At 58.7% G+C, this 16,776-nt stretch overlaps 2 protein-coding genes across 2 annotated transcripts; one reads left to right on the plus strand and one right to left on the minus strand.

The window, feature by feature from the left end:
• Positions 1 to 5,538: 5,538 nt before the first annotated feature.
• On the minus strand, positions 5,539 to 7,661 carry IER5L (immediate early response 5 like). Its single transcript, XM_042964131.1, has one exon. The coding sequence runs from the start codon at positions 7,467 to 7,469 to the stop codon at positions 6,216 to 6,218; it is 1,254 nt and encodes a 417-aa protein (XP_042820065.1). The 5' UTR covers positions 7,470 to 7,661; the 3' UTR covers positions 5,539 to 6,215.
• On the plus strand, positions 7,625 to 9,414 carry LOC122232962. Its single transcript, XM_042963503.1, has 3 exons — positions 7,625 to 8,086; positions 8,748 to 8,814; positions 8,978 to 9,414. Exons 1-3 carry the CDS (start codon positions 7,625 to 7,627, stop codon positions 9,130 to 9,132), a joined length of 684 nt encoding a protein of 227 aa, XP_042819437.1. The 3' UTR covers positions 9,133 to 9,414.
• Positions 9,415 to 16,776: the final 7,362 nt, after the last annotated feature.

Genomic DNA, 16,776 nt, shown 5'->3' on the forward strand with positions numbered 1-16,776 from the left:
TCTTGCCTGTCTCCCCTACTGGAATGTAAGCTCCATGAGGACAGGGCCCTTGTCTGTCTTGTTCTCGGCTGTGTCTTCGCTGCCTGGCACCTAGAGGTCCTCGATAAATATGTGAATGACTGAATGCATGGATTTTTTGAATGAATGAGTGAAACAGGCAGATGACCGTGCTTATAGGTGGCTGTGGGTTTTTTTTTAATTTTTTTAATGTCTTATTTACTTTTGAGAGAAAGAGAGACACAGAGTACGAGCAGGGGAGCGGCAGAGAGAGAGGGAGACACAGGATGGGAAGCAGGCTCCAGGCTCTGAGCTGTCAGCACAGAGCCCAACGCGGGGCTCGAACTCGGGAACCGCGACATCATGACCTACCTGAGCCGAAATCGGACACTTAACCGACTAAGTTAAGTTGCCTCAACCCAGGCGCCCCTACTCCCCTCCTCGTTAACTCTATCCCTACAGGTGAGGGAATGTGGGCTTGCTAGGAGAGCGACTCAGGCCAGGCCTCAAGGTAAGCCTGTGGCCAACCCAGAGCCTGCCCCTCGGTCTCCAGACTCCTGGTCCAGTGCTCTTTGGCCTAAGTTGCTGCAAACGTTCCTCAAGCACATTTGCCTCTTACAACCCTCCTCTCCAGGTAATCTAGCAACTCTGAGCGAATCATTCGGTGATGATTGATGGGTAGGACGGGGTGGAGCTGGGCCAGGGGTCAGAGGTGAGAATTAACAAGGCTCCCTCCAGAAGGCCTCTTCAACGACATCCTCGAGATGAGCTGTCGTTTTTTTGTCTCACGCTTCTTTTAACAAAGACAGAGCGCAGGAGGGCGAATTCTGGTGAATCAAGGCTTTTTGGTGCGTGTTCTGTTTGTCAGGGGGGAGCCTGGCCCAGACAGGCTGAATACAGCGGCTCCCCCCCGCCCTGCTCCGTAGCATGCCGTCCGTACATCGATTACGGCACCTGTCACGTCACATTTTTCTCCGACACATGTAGTGTTAGTTTTTTCTTCTAAATATATGAAAGTGATACGTGCTCATTGCAGAAAATCTGGAAAATCTAGAAACGTATGAAGGATCAAAGCTTGTCTGTAAAGTCCGCACCTAGTAATAATCACTTAAGTATTTTAGAGCTTCTAGTCAGCCTTTTTTTCCACCTGCCTGTGAGAAAAGATCATGTTACCTGTACCCCGCCCCCCGACGATGATGTCCCCAGACCCCACCAGCTGCGTGTCTGTGTCTGAAGGCGGGCACGATAACCTCAGCATGGCCCTCCCCCCTCCATCCCTACTGGCCAGACCCCTTCATCACCCCAGCTCCCCCTCAAAGCCTTTGCAGTGGTATCTGGGAGTGCCTGGAAGGGCCACACAGGAGTTCCAGCCAAGTTCTTCCAGTTCGGCCTCCTTGCGGCTGGCTGTTCGCTGCCCTCAACCCCACAACGGTGGCCCATGTCACTATCCCTGCCGCGGAGCCTGCTGGGAGAACCCTGCCCCCCCTGCCCTGGGGGCTGCAGCCTCCCTTCCCCTGGGGGTTCCCCGAGTGGCAAACCTGGGAGGCACCAGATGGCCCTGGAGCCTCCTTATCCTGGCTGGCAGCTAGGAGCAAGGAGAATGTTCCTTCCTCAGGGCTGTGTTGGCTGCACTTGGTCACCAAGCCCCGAAGCAGCCATGCCTGTGTCCTGGGTCTCCCCAAGTCCCCACAGCTAAAAGCTTCCTTTAGCTTGGCTTGTAGCCCCTCTCTCTAGACACCTCTGGTCTGTCACCGGGTACCACCCTCCTTGAGAAGAGCGCCCCTTCTCTGCCCAGGAGCTTCCCGTGGGGGCTACCAACCACCCTCCTACCCTGGCCCCAGGTTGGGGACAGAACACAGGCTTGGGATACGACAGTAAGAGGACAGTCTCGGTCGGGCGGCAAAGCTGGGAGATGGGAAACCACCAGCTGCCGTCTATAGCTGTAGTGAGAAGTGGGTCTGTAGTCGGGGAGTGGGAATCTCAAGTGCAGAGAAGAAAGTCACAGGACACACACACACCCACCCACCCACCCACCCACCCACACACGCATGCATACTCCATAAAAGCACTCAGATCTCAGCACCCTGCACAGTGGCTCTCTTGGGAACCCTGGGCATCCCCAGCCCCTGGCTTCTCTGGAGGGCAGCCTGGAGCTCCCTGAGGATCTGGACTGTCATCCCAGCAGCTCTATGTTGCTGGGAGCGCCGCTTGGAGGCTGGCTCAACCCTACACCACGTATCAAGGGCAGCAGGATCTGCGGTGTTCTAGGAGCTGGGGGAAGTGTGTGTGTGTTTGCATGTGGTGGTGGTGGGGGGGGTACCTAGGGGAATGAGCGAGAGGTTTGCTGGAGTTCTGGCTTCCAGAGCTGCTGTGCTCTGGAAGCCCCCCACCCCATCACTCCCTGGGTCTCCCTACCTCCCCAAGCAGCACCCCGACTCCTGCCTGGGGGCTCTTGTGGGGTCTGGCTTGGCCTTTTTTTTACTGGAGAAAGAGGGGCTTGTCTGTGGATCTGGGTCTGTGGACTTCTGGATGGACCGCCTGCCTGCCCCCTTCCCCCTTCCCGGGGACTGTCATAACCGGGCATCCTCCACAGCCCCCCCAGCCTTTCAGTCTGTGCTACGCACGGGAATATTAGTCTCTCAGGATGTTCTGGGTGGGCATGCTGCGTGCTGTGCAGTACCCTGGGGGTTTGAGTGAAGATGCTGCTTAGAGCGTCTTGTGTTGGGGACAGTGTGGCCGGGTGTGGTTCCCTCCCCCCCCCCCCCTCCCCGCACCCCCGTGTGTTGGGCAGCATAGTAGCAAGTGCAAATGTTTTGTAAGGAATATCTTAGCCGGTAGATCGCCGGTGGGTTGTGTTTTGGGTCACTGCCTATTATGCTTGGGGCATTAACCCTTTGTGTGGATGCCTGAGTCCTGAAAAAATAAGGGGGGGGGGGGGAAGGGTACCTCCCTTCTGGGGGCTCTCAGAGCCCTCCATTCGCCTCCCTCCACCAGTTAGAACCCCATGTGCTTGAGGCTCCTGGCACTGCTGAAGCTCAGAAAACCTGGCAAAAAGGGAGGGGAACGCTGGTCCCGGGATCCTGTTGGGTCCACGGCTCTTGTTTGGCAGCTTACCAGCCGCACTCCTCTGCCGTAGGCCTCCGGGCGACGGATGGGGCGTGGGGGGGGGCGGGCAGGATCCCAAGCCCCTTGGCCGGTCCCTTCCCGTGCCCAGGTCCGCGCTCCCAACAAAGGCGACTGGACCACGTGCCCCCTCCTCGACGCGGGCCCGGAGTGGCGACGCCCGCGGCCCGGGGCTCCCGTTCCAGCCGGGGCTGCCTCCGGCCCGGGCGCTGAGCCCCAGGTGGGCGCGGAGCAGCCCCCCGCCCCCCGGCGGCCCCGCCGCTGGCGGCTGTGCCTCGCCCACTCCCAGCCGCAGCCGCTGCAGCGCCCGGGAAGTGGCGCTAGGGGGAGCTCTGGCAACTGGCTTGGTGGATTGAAGCAAAACCGTGCATCAAACAGCTTTCCTGCTACTTCCCTGTGCAGCAGGGAGAAAATGGGGAGCGGGGAGACGCACTGTTCCCCCTCCCCAGCAGCTCCAGACTCTTCCCGTGGGAGGCCGAGAAAACAGCCCTGGGTGGGTGGGTGGGTGGGGGGGGGCTGGGGTGGAGGTGCCGTTCCTCCCCGCAACTCACGCCTCCGTGGTCTCTCTCTTCCCCCACCCCCATCGCAGACCTTCGCGGCCCCCCGCGCTCTGGAGTGTCCCCGAGAACTTCGCCTCGCGCGACACGGGGACCCGAAGCCGAGAGGGCCCCTGGGACTGCCGTGCGTCCTCCTCTCAGAGGCTGGGGTGGGGCCTCTCGGCGGCAGCCCCTCCAGTCGCCGCTGGAGGCGTGAAGCAGGGGGCGGGGGGAGGGGGGTGGGGGCGCCAGTCGTCCGGAGGGGTGGCTTGCGCAGGAAAGGGGAGCGCAGGGGTGAGAGAGCGAGCGCGAGAGCACTGGGGAGAGCAGCCAGAGCCAGAGGGACACCGAGAGACACTGTCAAACAAACAGCAAGCTGCCACTTGGCTTTTTTTCTTTTTCTCAGTCTTTCTTTCCTATCCCCTATTTGTAAAGCTGGAACCACCCCCGCGCGCCCCCGGGCCGGAGCCGCGGCTCCAGATGTGAATTTGGTTCCAGTGGGGAGAACGCGAGCTTCCTCGGGGCCTTGGCACATTCTCCCACTCTGAGGTCATTCCGTAGGTGGTCAGAGGGGAGAGCGCGCCTGGAGCCTTCCTGCCTCCATCCACTGGGGAGGGAAGAGAGGCGGGGGGGAGGGAGGCGGGAGGGAGAGGGGAGGGGCGCGAGGAGGGAGGGAGACGCCGCCAGCACACCACCAAGTGGCACCGAGCAGTGATAACAAACTCAACTTAAAAAAAAAAAAAAAAAAAAAAAAAAGGAAAAGGAAAAAACTTCCCCAAGTTGCAGCCTGAGACGTGCGGACGAGCGGGCGGAGGCGCGGGGCGGGGAGTGTGGGTGGCCCAGAAAGCCCCCCCCAGGGTCCCTAGGCTGCTTTCCCCGGCCGCAGAGGGCTTAGACTTGAGGCCGACCAGGCCCTGCGCTCCAGGCCGGGCAGGAAATGTGTTGAAGGCAGGCTCCGCTTCCTGCTGGAGACCCCGGGGGGCGGCCGTTCCCGTGGGGGGGGGGGGGGGCAGGGCCCTTTGGGGAAGGCGGCCGGGGAGGCGCGCAGCCCTCACGTCCCCAGCAACCCACATCCCGCACTTCCAATCCCTCTCCCACCCCCGGCCCTGCGGATGTGGGCAGATCCCGCCCGCCCAGGCCCCGGAGAGCTGGGATTTGCATGGGGGTAGGGGTCTCTCCCTACCTCCCTCCGTCCTCCCCTCCACCTCCAGGCCGATCTGAAAACAAGACGCCACCATCCTCTATAATCGGCTTTTTATTAAGATTATAAATTTAAACAAATCATCTGAACAGTTTTACCCGGTGATATACAATTCAATATGCACAAAAATACAGAAGAATGAGGGAGAAGGGCCAAGAAAGGAAGGGTTGGCAACTTGTTCTGGGGTCCACATGGAGCTGATGGCAGAGAACCAGAGGGGCTGCAGATGAACCCCACCTTTTTACAACAAAAGGCTTTAAATTAAACAAAATCTATCGAGCTGAAGACACAGGACAGGGTTCTCACAGCCTCGAACAATGCTGGTTTCATGAAATGCAACCGAAGCCTGAACTAGGACAGTGCAACTCAGAAGCACACACACAAACACCACATCTGACCGGGAACTTAGTGAAAAGTCTCCAACGCAGTCGGCGGTCCCGGCCCCTCCCTCCCTCGGGGCCGCCGGGGATCCAGGTGAAGGAATCGACTTCCTTTTTTGTTTAGTGAGGACCGCAGTGCTGGGCATGATGGGAAATGTAGTCCGCCGTGCCCGCCCCCCACCCCTTCCCCAAACGGTGTCCGGGAGTGTCGGGGTGCCGGGCGCCACCCCCCGAGTCCGGGAGACGGGTGGAGGAGGGGAAGAGAACGGAGCCAGAGGGGCGGGGAGAGGAGGGGTTCAAGACACCCGCCCCGGGAAAGAAAAAAAAAAAAAAAAAGTTGAAGTGTTTTCATTTCTGCCTTCTCATTTTGAGAACTTTGGAGGCCGCCCCCGGAGAGGAAATGTGACCCAAACGTCCCTTTCGGAGATAGAGAGTTTGCCTTTGTTTTTGCTCAGGATTTCACAAGACCCATTCCTCACCCCATGGAGGGACTCGGGAGAACCGAGCGCCGGGCTTCCCGGGTCTGACAACTGATTGGAATCGGCGTCCCGGGCCCCGCGCCCTCCTGCGCTGCGCCCCCGGCGCGCCCTGGCGGCCCGGGCGCCCTGCCTCGCCCCCGGCTGCCCGGCACCTCCTCCGGGCAGCAGCCCTCCCTCACGTGGCTGGCTCCTCGCTAAACACCACTGCAATCACTACAATAAAAAGAAAAAAAAAGAGTAGGAGAAACACAAAGCATACTTAAATAGGCGCTTTTTCTCTCTGCAAAAATAAAGTCCAAGATCATAGATATCTTTTCTTTCTTTTTTTTTTTTTTTTTTTATTTTACAATTTATAAAACATCAGCCGCCTCCCCCTGCTCGCCCTCAGCTCAGCCCAGGGTGGCCAGGCGCCCGTTCGCTCCCTCCTCTCGCCCCTTGGCCGAGTCTTTGTCTGGCCCCAGCCCCGCGGGGCCCCGGGTCCCCGTGCCCTCGGGGGTCCCTAGAAGGCGACAATGGCTCGAGTCCAGGCGCCGAGGCTGGCGAGCGCCTGCTTGGCGCACAGCTGCCCGTTGAGCGGCGGCGGCTGCTCCGAGGAGTCCGGCTGTCGGCTCACCAGCCCCGAGAAGCCCGAGCCAAAGATGGAGATCAAGTTTGAGATGTTGGACGCGTCCGGGGACGAGTCCGGGCAGAAGTCCTCGAAGCGGGCGCGCTTGCAGGGGGCGAACGGGGCGCCCCCGGGGGGCTCGGCTCCCAGGTCGCCAGCGTCCTCCTCGTCGTCTTCGTCCTCCTCCTGGCCAGGGTAATACTTGCGCTTGCAGCCGGCGGCGGACGCCAGGCCGGGTCCTGGGGCGCCCTGGCCACAGCAGGGGCAGTGGGCGGAGGCGCAGCAGTCCTGGTGCAAGTAGCCGTTCTCCACCGTGGTCACCACGTGAGTGTCCAGGTCCAGCACGGTGGTCTGGCTGCTGCAGTGCACGCCGAAGTCCGAGGGGGCCGGGTACGCGCCCCGGTAGAAGCCGGGGGAGGAGGCGGGGGCCGGGGAGGCGGGCGGGGAGGCGCCAGCAGCGGCCTGAGGGGCGGCCGCTGGGGGCGCGGAGGGCGCGGAGCAGGCGGCCGAGGCGCGAGGGTCCCGCGGGCAGAGCGCGGCGGGCGCGGGCGGCGGCAGCGGCGGCGCAGGACCCGGCTGCAGCGGCTCCAAGGGCTGCCCGCGGTGGGGCGCGCCGTGCGGCGGCTGGAGCGCGGCGCACCCGGGCAGCTCCGAGAGCGCCCCCGCGCCGCCCGCGGGCGCCCCGGCCGCCGCCGCCGCCGCCGCCGCCGCCGCCGCGCAGCCCCTGGGCGCCGGGTGCTGGTGCTGGTGCAGCTGCTGCTGGAGGTGCAGCTGGTGGAGCTGGTGGAGCTGGTGCAGCTGGTGCCGGGCGGCCGGCTCGCGCGCCTCCGCGTCCCCGCCGCCGCCAAGTTGGAGCGGGCCGAAGTCGGCCGCGCTGGCCGGCATGCCGGGCGCCGCGTACGCGAGGTGCTGGTGCTGGTGGTGGGGCGGCTGCTGCTGTTGCTGCTGCTGTTGCTGCTGCTGCTGCTGCTGCTGGCGCCGGTAGAGCTCGGCGTAGCGCTCGCTCAGGTAGAGCTGGCGCGCGTTGCGGAGCACGTAGGACACCAGGAGGTTCTTGTGCAGCTTGATGCCGCCGCGCTGGGTCCGGGAGCTGTGGATCTTGCGCAGGGAGATGCTGATCAGGCTCTGGGCGTCCAGGGCGCACTCCATGCTCCCGCGGAGACGGTGGCGGCGGAGCAGCCGCGGCCGCTGCTGCTGTTAAGGCTGCTGCTGTCTCGGCCTCCAGCCGGCCGCCGGGGCGCGCCGGGTAGGGGAAACGGAGCCCGGGTCAGCGGGTCGGCTGCGCTCCGAGAGGAGCCGCCACCATGCGCTGCGCGCCACCCGCAGGCTCGTGCTCCCCGCTCGGCGCCAAAGCAATGAGCCTCGGCCGGCCCCGGCCCCAGCTATTTAGCCGGGCGTTAGGGCCCCGCCCCACACCCGACGAGCCAATGGGAGTAGCCAGAGCCTCCCGAGTGACAGGCGCTGCCCGCCCCGGGGCCACTCGGCCGGCCAATCAGACCAAGGCGGTTCCTTTGTGCTATTCAAATACCGAACGGACCCCGGGCCTCCAACGCCGCCGCTGCCTCGAATGTTCTCCTGGGGCTGCCGAGCCGCGTGGGACTCGGAGCCGCTGGGGCCGCTGTGTGCACTATGGGTCGCCTCGTAGCCGCCACGCTGGAGCCCGCGGCCGCCCTCGGCCTGGCTCCTGGGAGCCGGGGGTCGGCTCACCTGAGTGCTGCGACGACGGCTCCTCCCCCTTCCGCATGGCTGGGCCTCACCTGCGGCAGGTGCGCGCAAGTCCCCACTCCCGGCCACGCGGCACCTCCTTTCTCACCTGCCGACCCCGGGTGACCCGCGGGATCCGGGCCTTCGCAGGAGACCAGTGGGGCCGCCGGCCTGACCTTGGGGACCCTCACGGGAGAGAGGTTTGGAGGTGCCTCAACCGCAGAAAATATTGGGCCCGACTCCCTGACTTTTTGGCCCAGGGGTCTCAGGAGACACTCGGGGAAGCGCTGTCTTCCCCATTTGTCTGGTGGGAAAACCCAAGACATGGGGAATCTTGGTCCCAGAGAGCCTATGGCCTCGGAACCAGCTGAGGTTCACGGGCCTTCTGAGCCACTCCTTATCACCGGAGTGTCCTTATCGCGGGTTCTGTAACCTTTCCTTTCCTTCCTAAATAATAATAATGACAATGAGGGCCATTATTATGTGCCTAGTGTGGGGCAGCCCCTTGCCAGAAACACCCAGAATCCCTCACTGTGACTGCCAGCAGAGGAGGGACCTGAGTGTAGTCCCACAGCCCCCCGGTGTGCAAAGCCAGGATTTGTGCCAGGCCTGTGAGCTCCAGACGGGAGGCGGATACCAAGGGCCCTGGAACTTGCCAACCTAACTTTCACTGATGTCCTTTCCCCTTTTGCCCTGAACCATCCATGGGCCACCCCCTCCCAGCTGGGGATGGAGACAAACAGAACAGAGGGACAGGATCGCCATCTCTGGGGGCCCTGCATCTGGACTGGTAGGTGTGAAGGGGGCGGTGGCTGCTACTCGAGTTGGTGGGGGGTGGGGGGGTGGGGGGGGCGCGGGTCCAGGAGGTTGGCTTGAGGAGAAGGTCCTTGAGTCGGCCTCCTTCCTCGGGATTTCTTCTGAGTGCCCTCTTTCCTTGGGCCCGTTGTCCTCAGCACCCCTTTTGCCCCTTGGTGGGAGTGAAGAGACTCAGCCAGTCCATCCTCGAGTCTCTGGGCCTCCTGTCAGCCTTAAGAATCCTCCAGATTGGATTCCACAGACACTTTTCAGCATCTACTCAGTGCCAAGCGTCAAGGGTGAAGACAGTTAAGGAGCACTTACTCCATTTTGCAGGGGAAGGAACTTGGCACTGACAGTGGGCGGGACTTGCCCGAGGTCTCAACAGATCCGGCACTCTTGTCCTTTCTGTGCTCCGTCTGGTCCAAGCCCTTCAACCAGTAGCAGCTCTCCCCACCCCCACCCAGAGAAGCCACGACGACATTTTAGGGTGACTGCAGAGAAGCGGCGTCTTACTTGCGTTCTATGGAAGAGACAGATGGTTTGGCGATAGGGTCACACGGGAGTGGAACTTGTCCGTGAGAAGTACCTGTAGGAATAAAAATCCATTGCCTCTTATTTCCTTAGGGCCCGTTTTAAAGACACACAGAAGCTTCATTTATTTACTTTTGGAGTTCGCCTTTGCGACATCACGAGCATGTGGAGGGAGGCAGGAGGTCCTACCTGAATTTATGGCTATGAGGCCTCGATGTGCAACAGTCAGGTCTGGAACCCACGGCGCCTGGCCTGTTGCAAGAGTCTAAGAATGGATTTTTTAATGCTAATTTCAGGCCTGCCTTCTGTCCTTGCCCGGAATTTATTGGAGGAAACTAAGAGAGTTTAGGTGACTTGCTCAAGGTCACATCGCACGGCCAAGACAGGGTAGAGGCAGGATTTGCACCCAGGTCTGTTTGTAGGACTGGAACTTAACTGCAGGTGCTTCGAAATCAGCTGCTGACTTCTGCCCTGGGTGGTTCTGAGTCCAGTCCTGAGGCTCGATACGCAGTGAACATGACCTTGATGTGATGCACACCCGCCACTTTCCTGCCAACGGCTCTGACACCAGTGCCCGCAGGAGTCACAAAGAAGCAAATATCTGTTCCAGCTTCAGCTCATCAGTCACAGCCAGTCTCGGGGCCGGTGGCCCACAACATGCTTCTGGGAGGTGGGTTCTCTAGCCGCAGGCTGGGGGCAGGGGCTAGGCCCCTCACCTTGGCCGGTTCCCCTCCTCACTTCCCAGTCCCCCACTTGCCCCTGCCCCAAAGTGAGTTTGAGCTCTGCTAAGGCTCTTGCCCTCCTGGGGGGTCAGCTACAAGGTGGTCAACCCATCCGTGTGACCCCATTCTTTGGGCCCTCTTGTCTGGGGCCCACGCTCCCTGGGTTTCCTCTCCTCCTCAAGAACCGAGATGGGCTTGTGGGGCGAGCAAAGCAGTTGTCCAAGCTTAATGAAAACCCTTGATCTTTTCGGGGGGTGGCCTGGGAAGCGGGGTGGGGGGGGTTGCCACAGCTGTTGTAAGGCAAGCGTTGCTGAAGGAGGCAACGGAACAGCTGACTTATTTGACGCCCCCGGGAGCAGTGAAGCTTGGGGGGCACACGGTAGGGATCCACAAATGTTTGTAGAATGGATGGCTCGCACGCAAGGCTCCTGTTCGGATGTACGATGGTTCCACGCAGGGCACCATAGACCGACCGTTTAGGGCAGTGAGCGTGCACCTGTGTGTATGAGCGTGCGCGTGCCCCCGTGTGGGGAGGAGGGGCCCTCAGACCTGCATCGCATGCAGGAGGGCAGATTGGATTGAGACAAGCCTTCTTAGGATGGAGAGCCGGCCTTACTTATCTGGGCCCCTGAGAAGGGTTGGGGGCGCTCACCTTTCCCCCTAGAGGTTGTGTCTGGCACTGAGTCACCGCTCCCTGGAGGAAGTTAATTAATGTCTAAATATTTACTGAGTGTCTGTTGGGACAGTGAGGGGCAGGGCACAGAACCCATCGCGACCTGAGCTCCCATCAACCGCCCCTCCCCCGCCAGCGGTGTCCGCCCCCCCCCCCCCCCCCCACGGAGCAGTTAACATCTTGAGAGTACCACGTGTGGCTTTGTGGGCACCTTCTGGTCACCCAGATCGCAGGAGGGAGACGTGGCTAGGAAGGTTACTGGTCAGCAGGATTTGTCTGGTGGGTTCCTAGGGCTTTGACTTAGGGAAAAGGAATGAAAAGGCAAAAAGCTTAACTGAAGGTGTTGTGTTGGGTGGGGTGGAGATTTAGAATTCACGCATTCGTAAATTTCTTCATTTGCCCAAGAGTTACTTCCAGAACCATTCTCTGGAATCCCAGCAAGGGGACAAGATGTGATCCTGTCTTCAGGAGGCCACGACTCAGAGGGAAGCAAACACGATAAACAGTGTGATAAGTCTGTGATAGGAAGAGGGACAGGGCCTTGGAGGCCAAGGATGGGGAGGGGCCTTCCAGCAGAGAACAGCTCAGATCCTAGCACAGGATCTGGCACACAGTAGGCACTCAATAAATGCTTGTGGGCTAAGTCAATCAATGAATGTTAGCATGCAGAAGGCACCATTACGGTTGGAAGGGCCCTAGAGACCAGGCTGCCCTCACTTCTGATTTCCACGTGGGTAAACTGAGGTCCAGAGAGGAGGAGGGATGTGCTGAGGGTGTCAGCCTGGAGCGGGGGGCGAACCCAGATGCCCCACCTCCTGCTCTGGCTCCTGGCTGCTCCAGCTCACCGTCTCTGAGACTTGGAGTGTGTGTTGCCCCGTGGGGACTGAGACTGGGGACTGCAGGAAGTGGCAGAGAAGGCGGCCGGATGCTGCTGACCGAAGGGGTCACTGGTGAGTCCTCTTGGAGGCCAAGGAGCTAGTGACGCTTGGACGTGGGAGCCCCGTGCTGCATCCCGAGAGGGCCGTTCTGTGGTTGGTGGGTACTGGGGAGCTCGGCTGGGGTCCCGGAACCCAGACAGTCCCCCGACTCCTGCCCCACAGAATCTGCACCCTGCCATCGTCCCCAGTGGATGTTAGTGGCCCGCCGACGTCAGCGTTTGCCCAGCACGGTCCTGAGCATCAGGCTCGGTGCCTAGAAAGACATCGCGGCCCTGGCTTCAGGGTCCTTAAGTGTGATGAGGGAGATTGATGGAAGCTTGGCTCTTCGGAGCTCTTGCTTTGTGTCAGACACTGGGCCTGGAGCTTTCCGTGGTGATATCCTTGAGTCCCCACAGCCTTTGAGGCGGGCTTGGTTATAATCCCCATTTTATGGAGGGAGCAACTGAGGCACGGAGAGCTTGGGTGACTTCCCCGGGGTCACACACCAGAAAGAAGAAGTGACTCTAATCCCAGGGCTCTGGGGAAGTGGGGAGCACCACGAGCGGAGCAGCAGGAGAGGAATGGCGACCCCTGCTACCTACCACTTTGGGATTTATTGGCCTTTGGAACAAATTCTGTACTCACCGATGGAAGGTGCAGAGAGGGTAGATGTGATCTCTTCACCTAGGGTCTCTGCCCAAACACCTGGCACGGGCTGGATGTCCGTTCGTTCGTTCGTTCGTTCATTCATTCATTCATTCATTCGCTCAGTAAGCACGGACTAAATGCTGGCCAGCGTGCAGGCGGTGTGCTGAGCCCTGGGGAGAACACCGGGCACCTCACGTACAGCCTGGAGCAGAGCTGAGGATGCTCTTAATCTCCCAGGCCAATTCCAATTGATTGGTAGTGCCTGCCTGGAGCTCTGGGTTGGAAGGGATTTGGCATGCGCCCCAATTGATTAGTGATGTCTGCCAAGGGCTCAGCTGGGAGCCTTTATGGCAAACCTGCTGGGATGTGCATGGAGTGTGTGTTCGGCTTTGGACATCTGGGGTGGTCTAGCTGCCAGAGCGGGGCTTGAGGGGTCAGGAGACACGGGTGCTGGCACCAGACCGGCCTCTTATCCCTAGGTAACGTGCGTCGCCTCTCTTGGGGCTCTGTTTCCTCCCTTGTCACCTTCCTCCGGGAGGTACTGTGACTGGAGGGGATTCGTATTGAAATGGAATGGGAGACGTCCCCCTTCCCCCTTTCCTCTTTCCTCAAAGTCCTGCCAGAAACTAAGCAAGCTGGGCAGGCCAGAGTTAATCCTGGGCCAGCCCTGGGCGGGTGGGTGGGTGGGGGGCGGCTCAGTGGTTCCTGGCTGGGAGTTGTTTTTATAACTCACTTAGTACAGACCTTTGTCCCCTCACGGGGCTCAGCTGGGAGTTTCTAAGGACTGAGAAACTCCTTGGATCTTAGGAACTGAATCTTCCAATATTATTATTATTATTATTATTATTATTATTATTATTATTATTTGCATTTGAGCGGTGGGAGCTAGGGTATGTAGTGCCTGCCTGGTTGTGCCAAACACCGAACTATGTTTAACACGGATGTTGTTTTCATTAAGCCTCTGAACAATCTAATGAGGTGGGTATTCCTATAATCCCCATTGTACAGTTGAGGCAACTGAGACCCAGAGAAATGACGTCCTGGGGCCACACATTCCCTGGTCCCTGCATGGGTTCCGGCCTCGGCCCGAGCTGGGGAAAGGCTGTATTCATCCGCTCATCATTCGCCGGCTGCGCCTCGCCCTTGCTCTCTTCTGCATTCAGCCGTTTGCTCATTTATTGACTTGCCTTTTTGTTCTTTCACAAATATTAAGCGCCTACTGTGTGCCAGGCTCTGCCTCAGCTCCTAGACCCGCGGCAGTCCCCACGCTCACGGACCTTACTTACATTCCAGGCCAGATGGGAAGCCAACACGAAATAAACCAGCAGATAAATAAACAAGGTTGCAATGAGGGTGATGAAGTAACCGAGGCTTTGCGGCGGGGACTGGAGGGAGGGAAGAGTGAGCAGCCTCACAGGCTCCCTGGGCAGAGGGTCCCCAAGACCCCAGCCCTCTGTCGGGTGGCCTCCCCGCGGGTTGCATCACTGGTTCAAACTCTCCAGCAATCTGTGCCGAGCTCAGGCCGCACTCGGGCCCCTCTTGCTTCCCACAACTGGTGAATTTTTAATGCTGCTTACGCGGAACAAAGCAGAGTTTTTGTTTTTGTTTTGAGAGCATTCCTCAAAAAAAAAAAAAAATCATTTCTCAAGCGTGTGTGTGTGTGTGTGTGTGAGTGTGTGTGAGTGTGAAGAGAGTGTGGGAGGGAGAGACACCCAGTGAGTACCGATCATCTGTCCTCAATTCATCTCCCGAGCCCCTTTTTATTTTTTAAGTCTTTAAAACACGGGGCTAAATAGGATTTCAGTTTTGGACCTTGTGCTGGTGAGAAGGCGTCCGGCAGGACCCTCAGCAGCCATGTCGTCGGTGAATTCACCTAGCCCCTTGGGGAGCCAGGTGCCAGCATCACCTTTGTCATACGGTTGGGGAAACAGAGGCACGGAGACCAGAAGCTTCTGAGCAGGGTGCTCTCACCAATGAGTGGAGGAGTAGGGGGCAGGATACACACTGGTCCTGTAAAGCCCACTCTTTCCTTCACCTGCCTGTCCCCTCCACCTTGGGCGCGCACGCACACACACACACACACACACACACACCACACACGCACACAGGCTAAACGAGCCACCCAGAGTCCTACCTCTGGACTCAGGACCCAACACCCGTGGAGGCACCTGGCAGGAGGAAGAGGGTGGCCGCCAGGACTTTGAGAGCTGAGGCTCGTGATCGTCCGTGTGGACGCGTGAACCTTGCATGCTGTTTCGGTTCATGTTTTCAGCTTGATTTCACTGGTTTTCAGTGCTCGGGGTCGGGCTATGCTCCACTGTGGGAAGAACTCATCCCCGAAATCTTAAGAGGCTTGGCCCAATACGAGTTTCTTTCTCATGTTGCGGCCCGGGGTGGGTCATACGGCTTTCCTCCAGCTCCAGCCTCCTCCCATTGTGTGGTTCCCACCATCCAAGGGTTCTGTTTTGGTTCTTTCCCCTAATTTTTATTTTTTGGCCATCAGCGTTCCCAGACCAGCTGCAAGGGAGGCTGGGAAATGTGGTCCTCCCATGCGCTCGGCAGGCAGGTAGAGAGGTTCAGGGAAGGAACAGCTCTGTCACCTCCTTGACCGAAAGCTAAAGGGGAGATTTGACCAGTTCGTGGATCGCGCATCCCGCAGCTACCAAGGAAATGTTTATTTATTTCCTTAACATGCGTGTCTGTCTCCCGCTCTGGACTGTAAACGGAGGGCAGGGACATAAGTTTCTGTGCTTGGCAGCTTTGTGTCCAAAAGTAATAGGGGTCCAATTAGTGTTTGTTCCCTGAACGGCCATTGCCTGTGTGGAAGGATCCTTGTGAACAAGTGTGTTAGCGTCACATGTATCGGATGTGGAGATGTTAATATTAGTCCAGCAGGGAAGTCCCCCTTGAGAAGGAAACAACAGGCAGCACGGACTTTTTTTTTTTTTTAATGTTTTATTTATTTTTGAGAGAGACAGCACAAGCAGGGGACGGGCAGAGAGAGAGTGGGGGACAGAGGATCCGAAGCGGGCTCTGTGCTGACAGCCATGAGCCTGATGCGGGGCTCGAACTCATGAACCGTGAGATCGTGACGTGAGCTGGAGTTGGATGCTCAAGCGCCTGAGCCACCCAAACGCCCCCAGTGTGGGCTTTTTAATGCTTATATTTATTTATTTTGAGAGAGAGAGAGAGAGAGAACAAGTGGGGGAAGGGCAGAGGCGGGGGGAGAGAATCCCAAGCAGGTTTCGTGCTAACAGCGCACAGTCTGACGTGGGGCTCGATCTCACCAACCGAGAGATCATGACCTGAGCTGAAATCAAGAGTTAGGGGCTTAACTGACGGAGCCACCCAGGCGCCCCAGTAAGCAGCACTGTTGATTCATTCATTGGTTCTTTGATGAACGGAGGGATAGATCGATTCACTCTTTCAACAGATATGGGTTGAGTATCTGTTATGGGCTAAACCCTTTACAGGACATGAGAGAAGGAGAAGGGACAGCGTGTTCTCCAATGCTATGCGTATTCTCCGAAGACGAGGCTACCCCAAGGTAACGACATCAGACAACATTTACTGCCGTGAAACCACAAGCTGACTTCTCACCTGTAATACCGGACACCGAATTAATCTATTCTATTCCCCACCCCATATCTTAGATCTCTGAAATCTGCACGTATGTTAGATTTGACAAAATCTGGGTATTTTACTCCTTGGACCCGTTACCATTTACAAAGCACCTCACACAAGAGACTCCATCATTCCACATTTGGTGACTGGTTCTGTCCCCATGTTGATTAAGGCAGACAGTGTGATCTTGTGGGGGCCGTGGAGAGGGGAGTGGGACCATTCTTTGTTGAGAACTGACTATGTGTAGGCACGGCCCTTGGTGGCTGACACCGTGGGACTTTGCGCACCCCATCAGGCAGCGTGTTGTATCAGCCCCATTTTAAAGATGGAAAGACCAAGCCTCTTCTAGAACCCCTCATCAGAAGAACCGCGGTTCCAGCCCCATGCCGCCCCCTTCCAGAACCCGTCCTGTGCAGACGCCCACAGGATATAGTCATCAGCCTGGCTTTCCAGATGAGGGAGCTGAGGTGCAAAGAGCTTACCTGCTTTGCTTAAATTTAGTCAGAAAATGGCAGAGCAGGGTTTGCACCCGCGTTTTTTTCTTCCCCAGAATCCAAATATTTTCACGACTCGACTCTCCTGCCTTTGGCTGCCCCGTGATGTTGAAGATGAGGCTGGACTGACTGGGGACTCGTCCTGAGACCAAACGGTGAAGAGACTCTGTAGGAGTCTCTGTAGGAGACTCTCCGTCTCTCCAGGGTTCTGGACGAGGACGCCCACCAGGCGAGCATCAGGCCAGAGGGACTCAGATACCACTGAAGTCGAAAAGGCAGCTGGGAACACTAGTGCCGCCAGATTTGTTGACAAGAACACGTGGGGCACTGGTAGGGGGCTTTGTG

This window comes from Panthera tigris, chromosome D4 (genome assembly GCF_018350195.1).
Source record: "Panthera tigris isolate Pti1 chromosome D4, P.tigris_Pti1_mat1.1, whole genome shotgun sequence".
Lineage (NCBI taxonomy): Eukaryota > Metazoa > Chordata > Mammalia > Carnivora > Felidae > Panthera > Panthera tigris.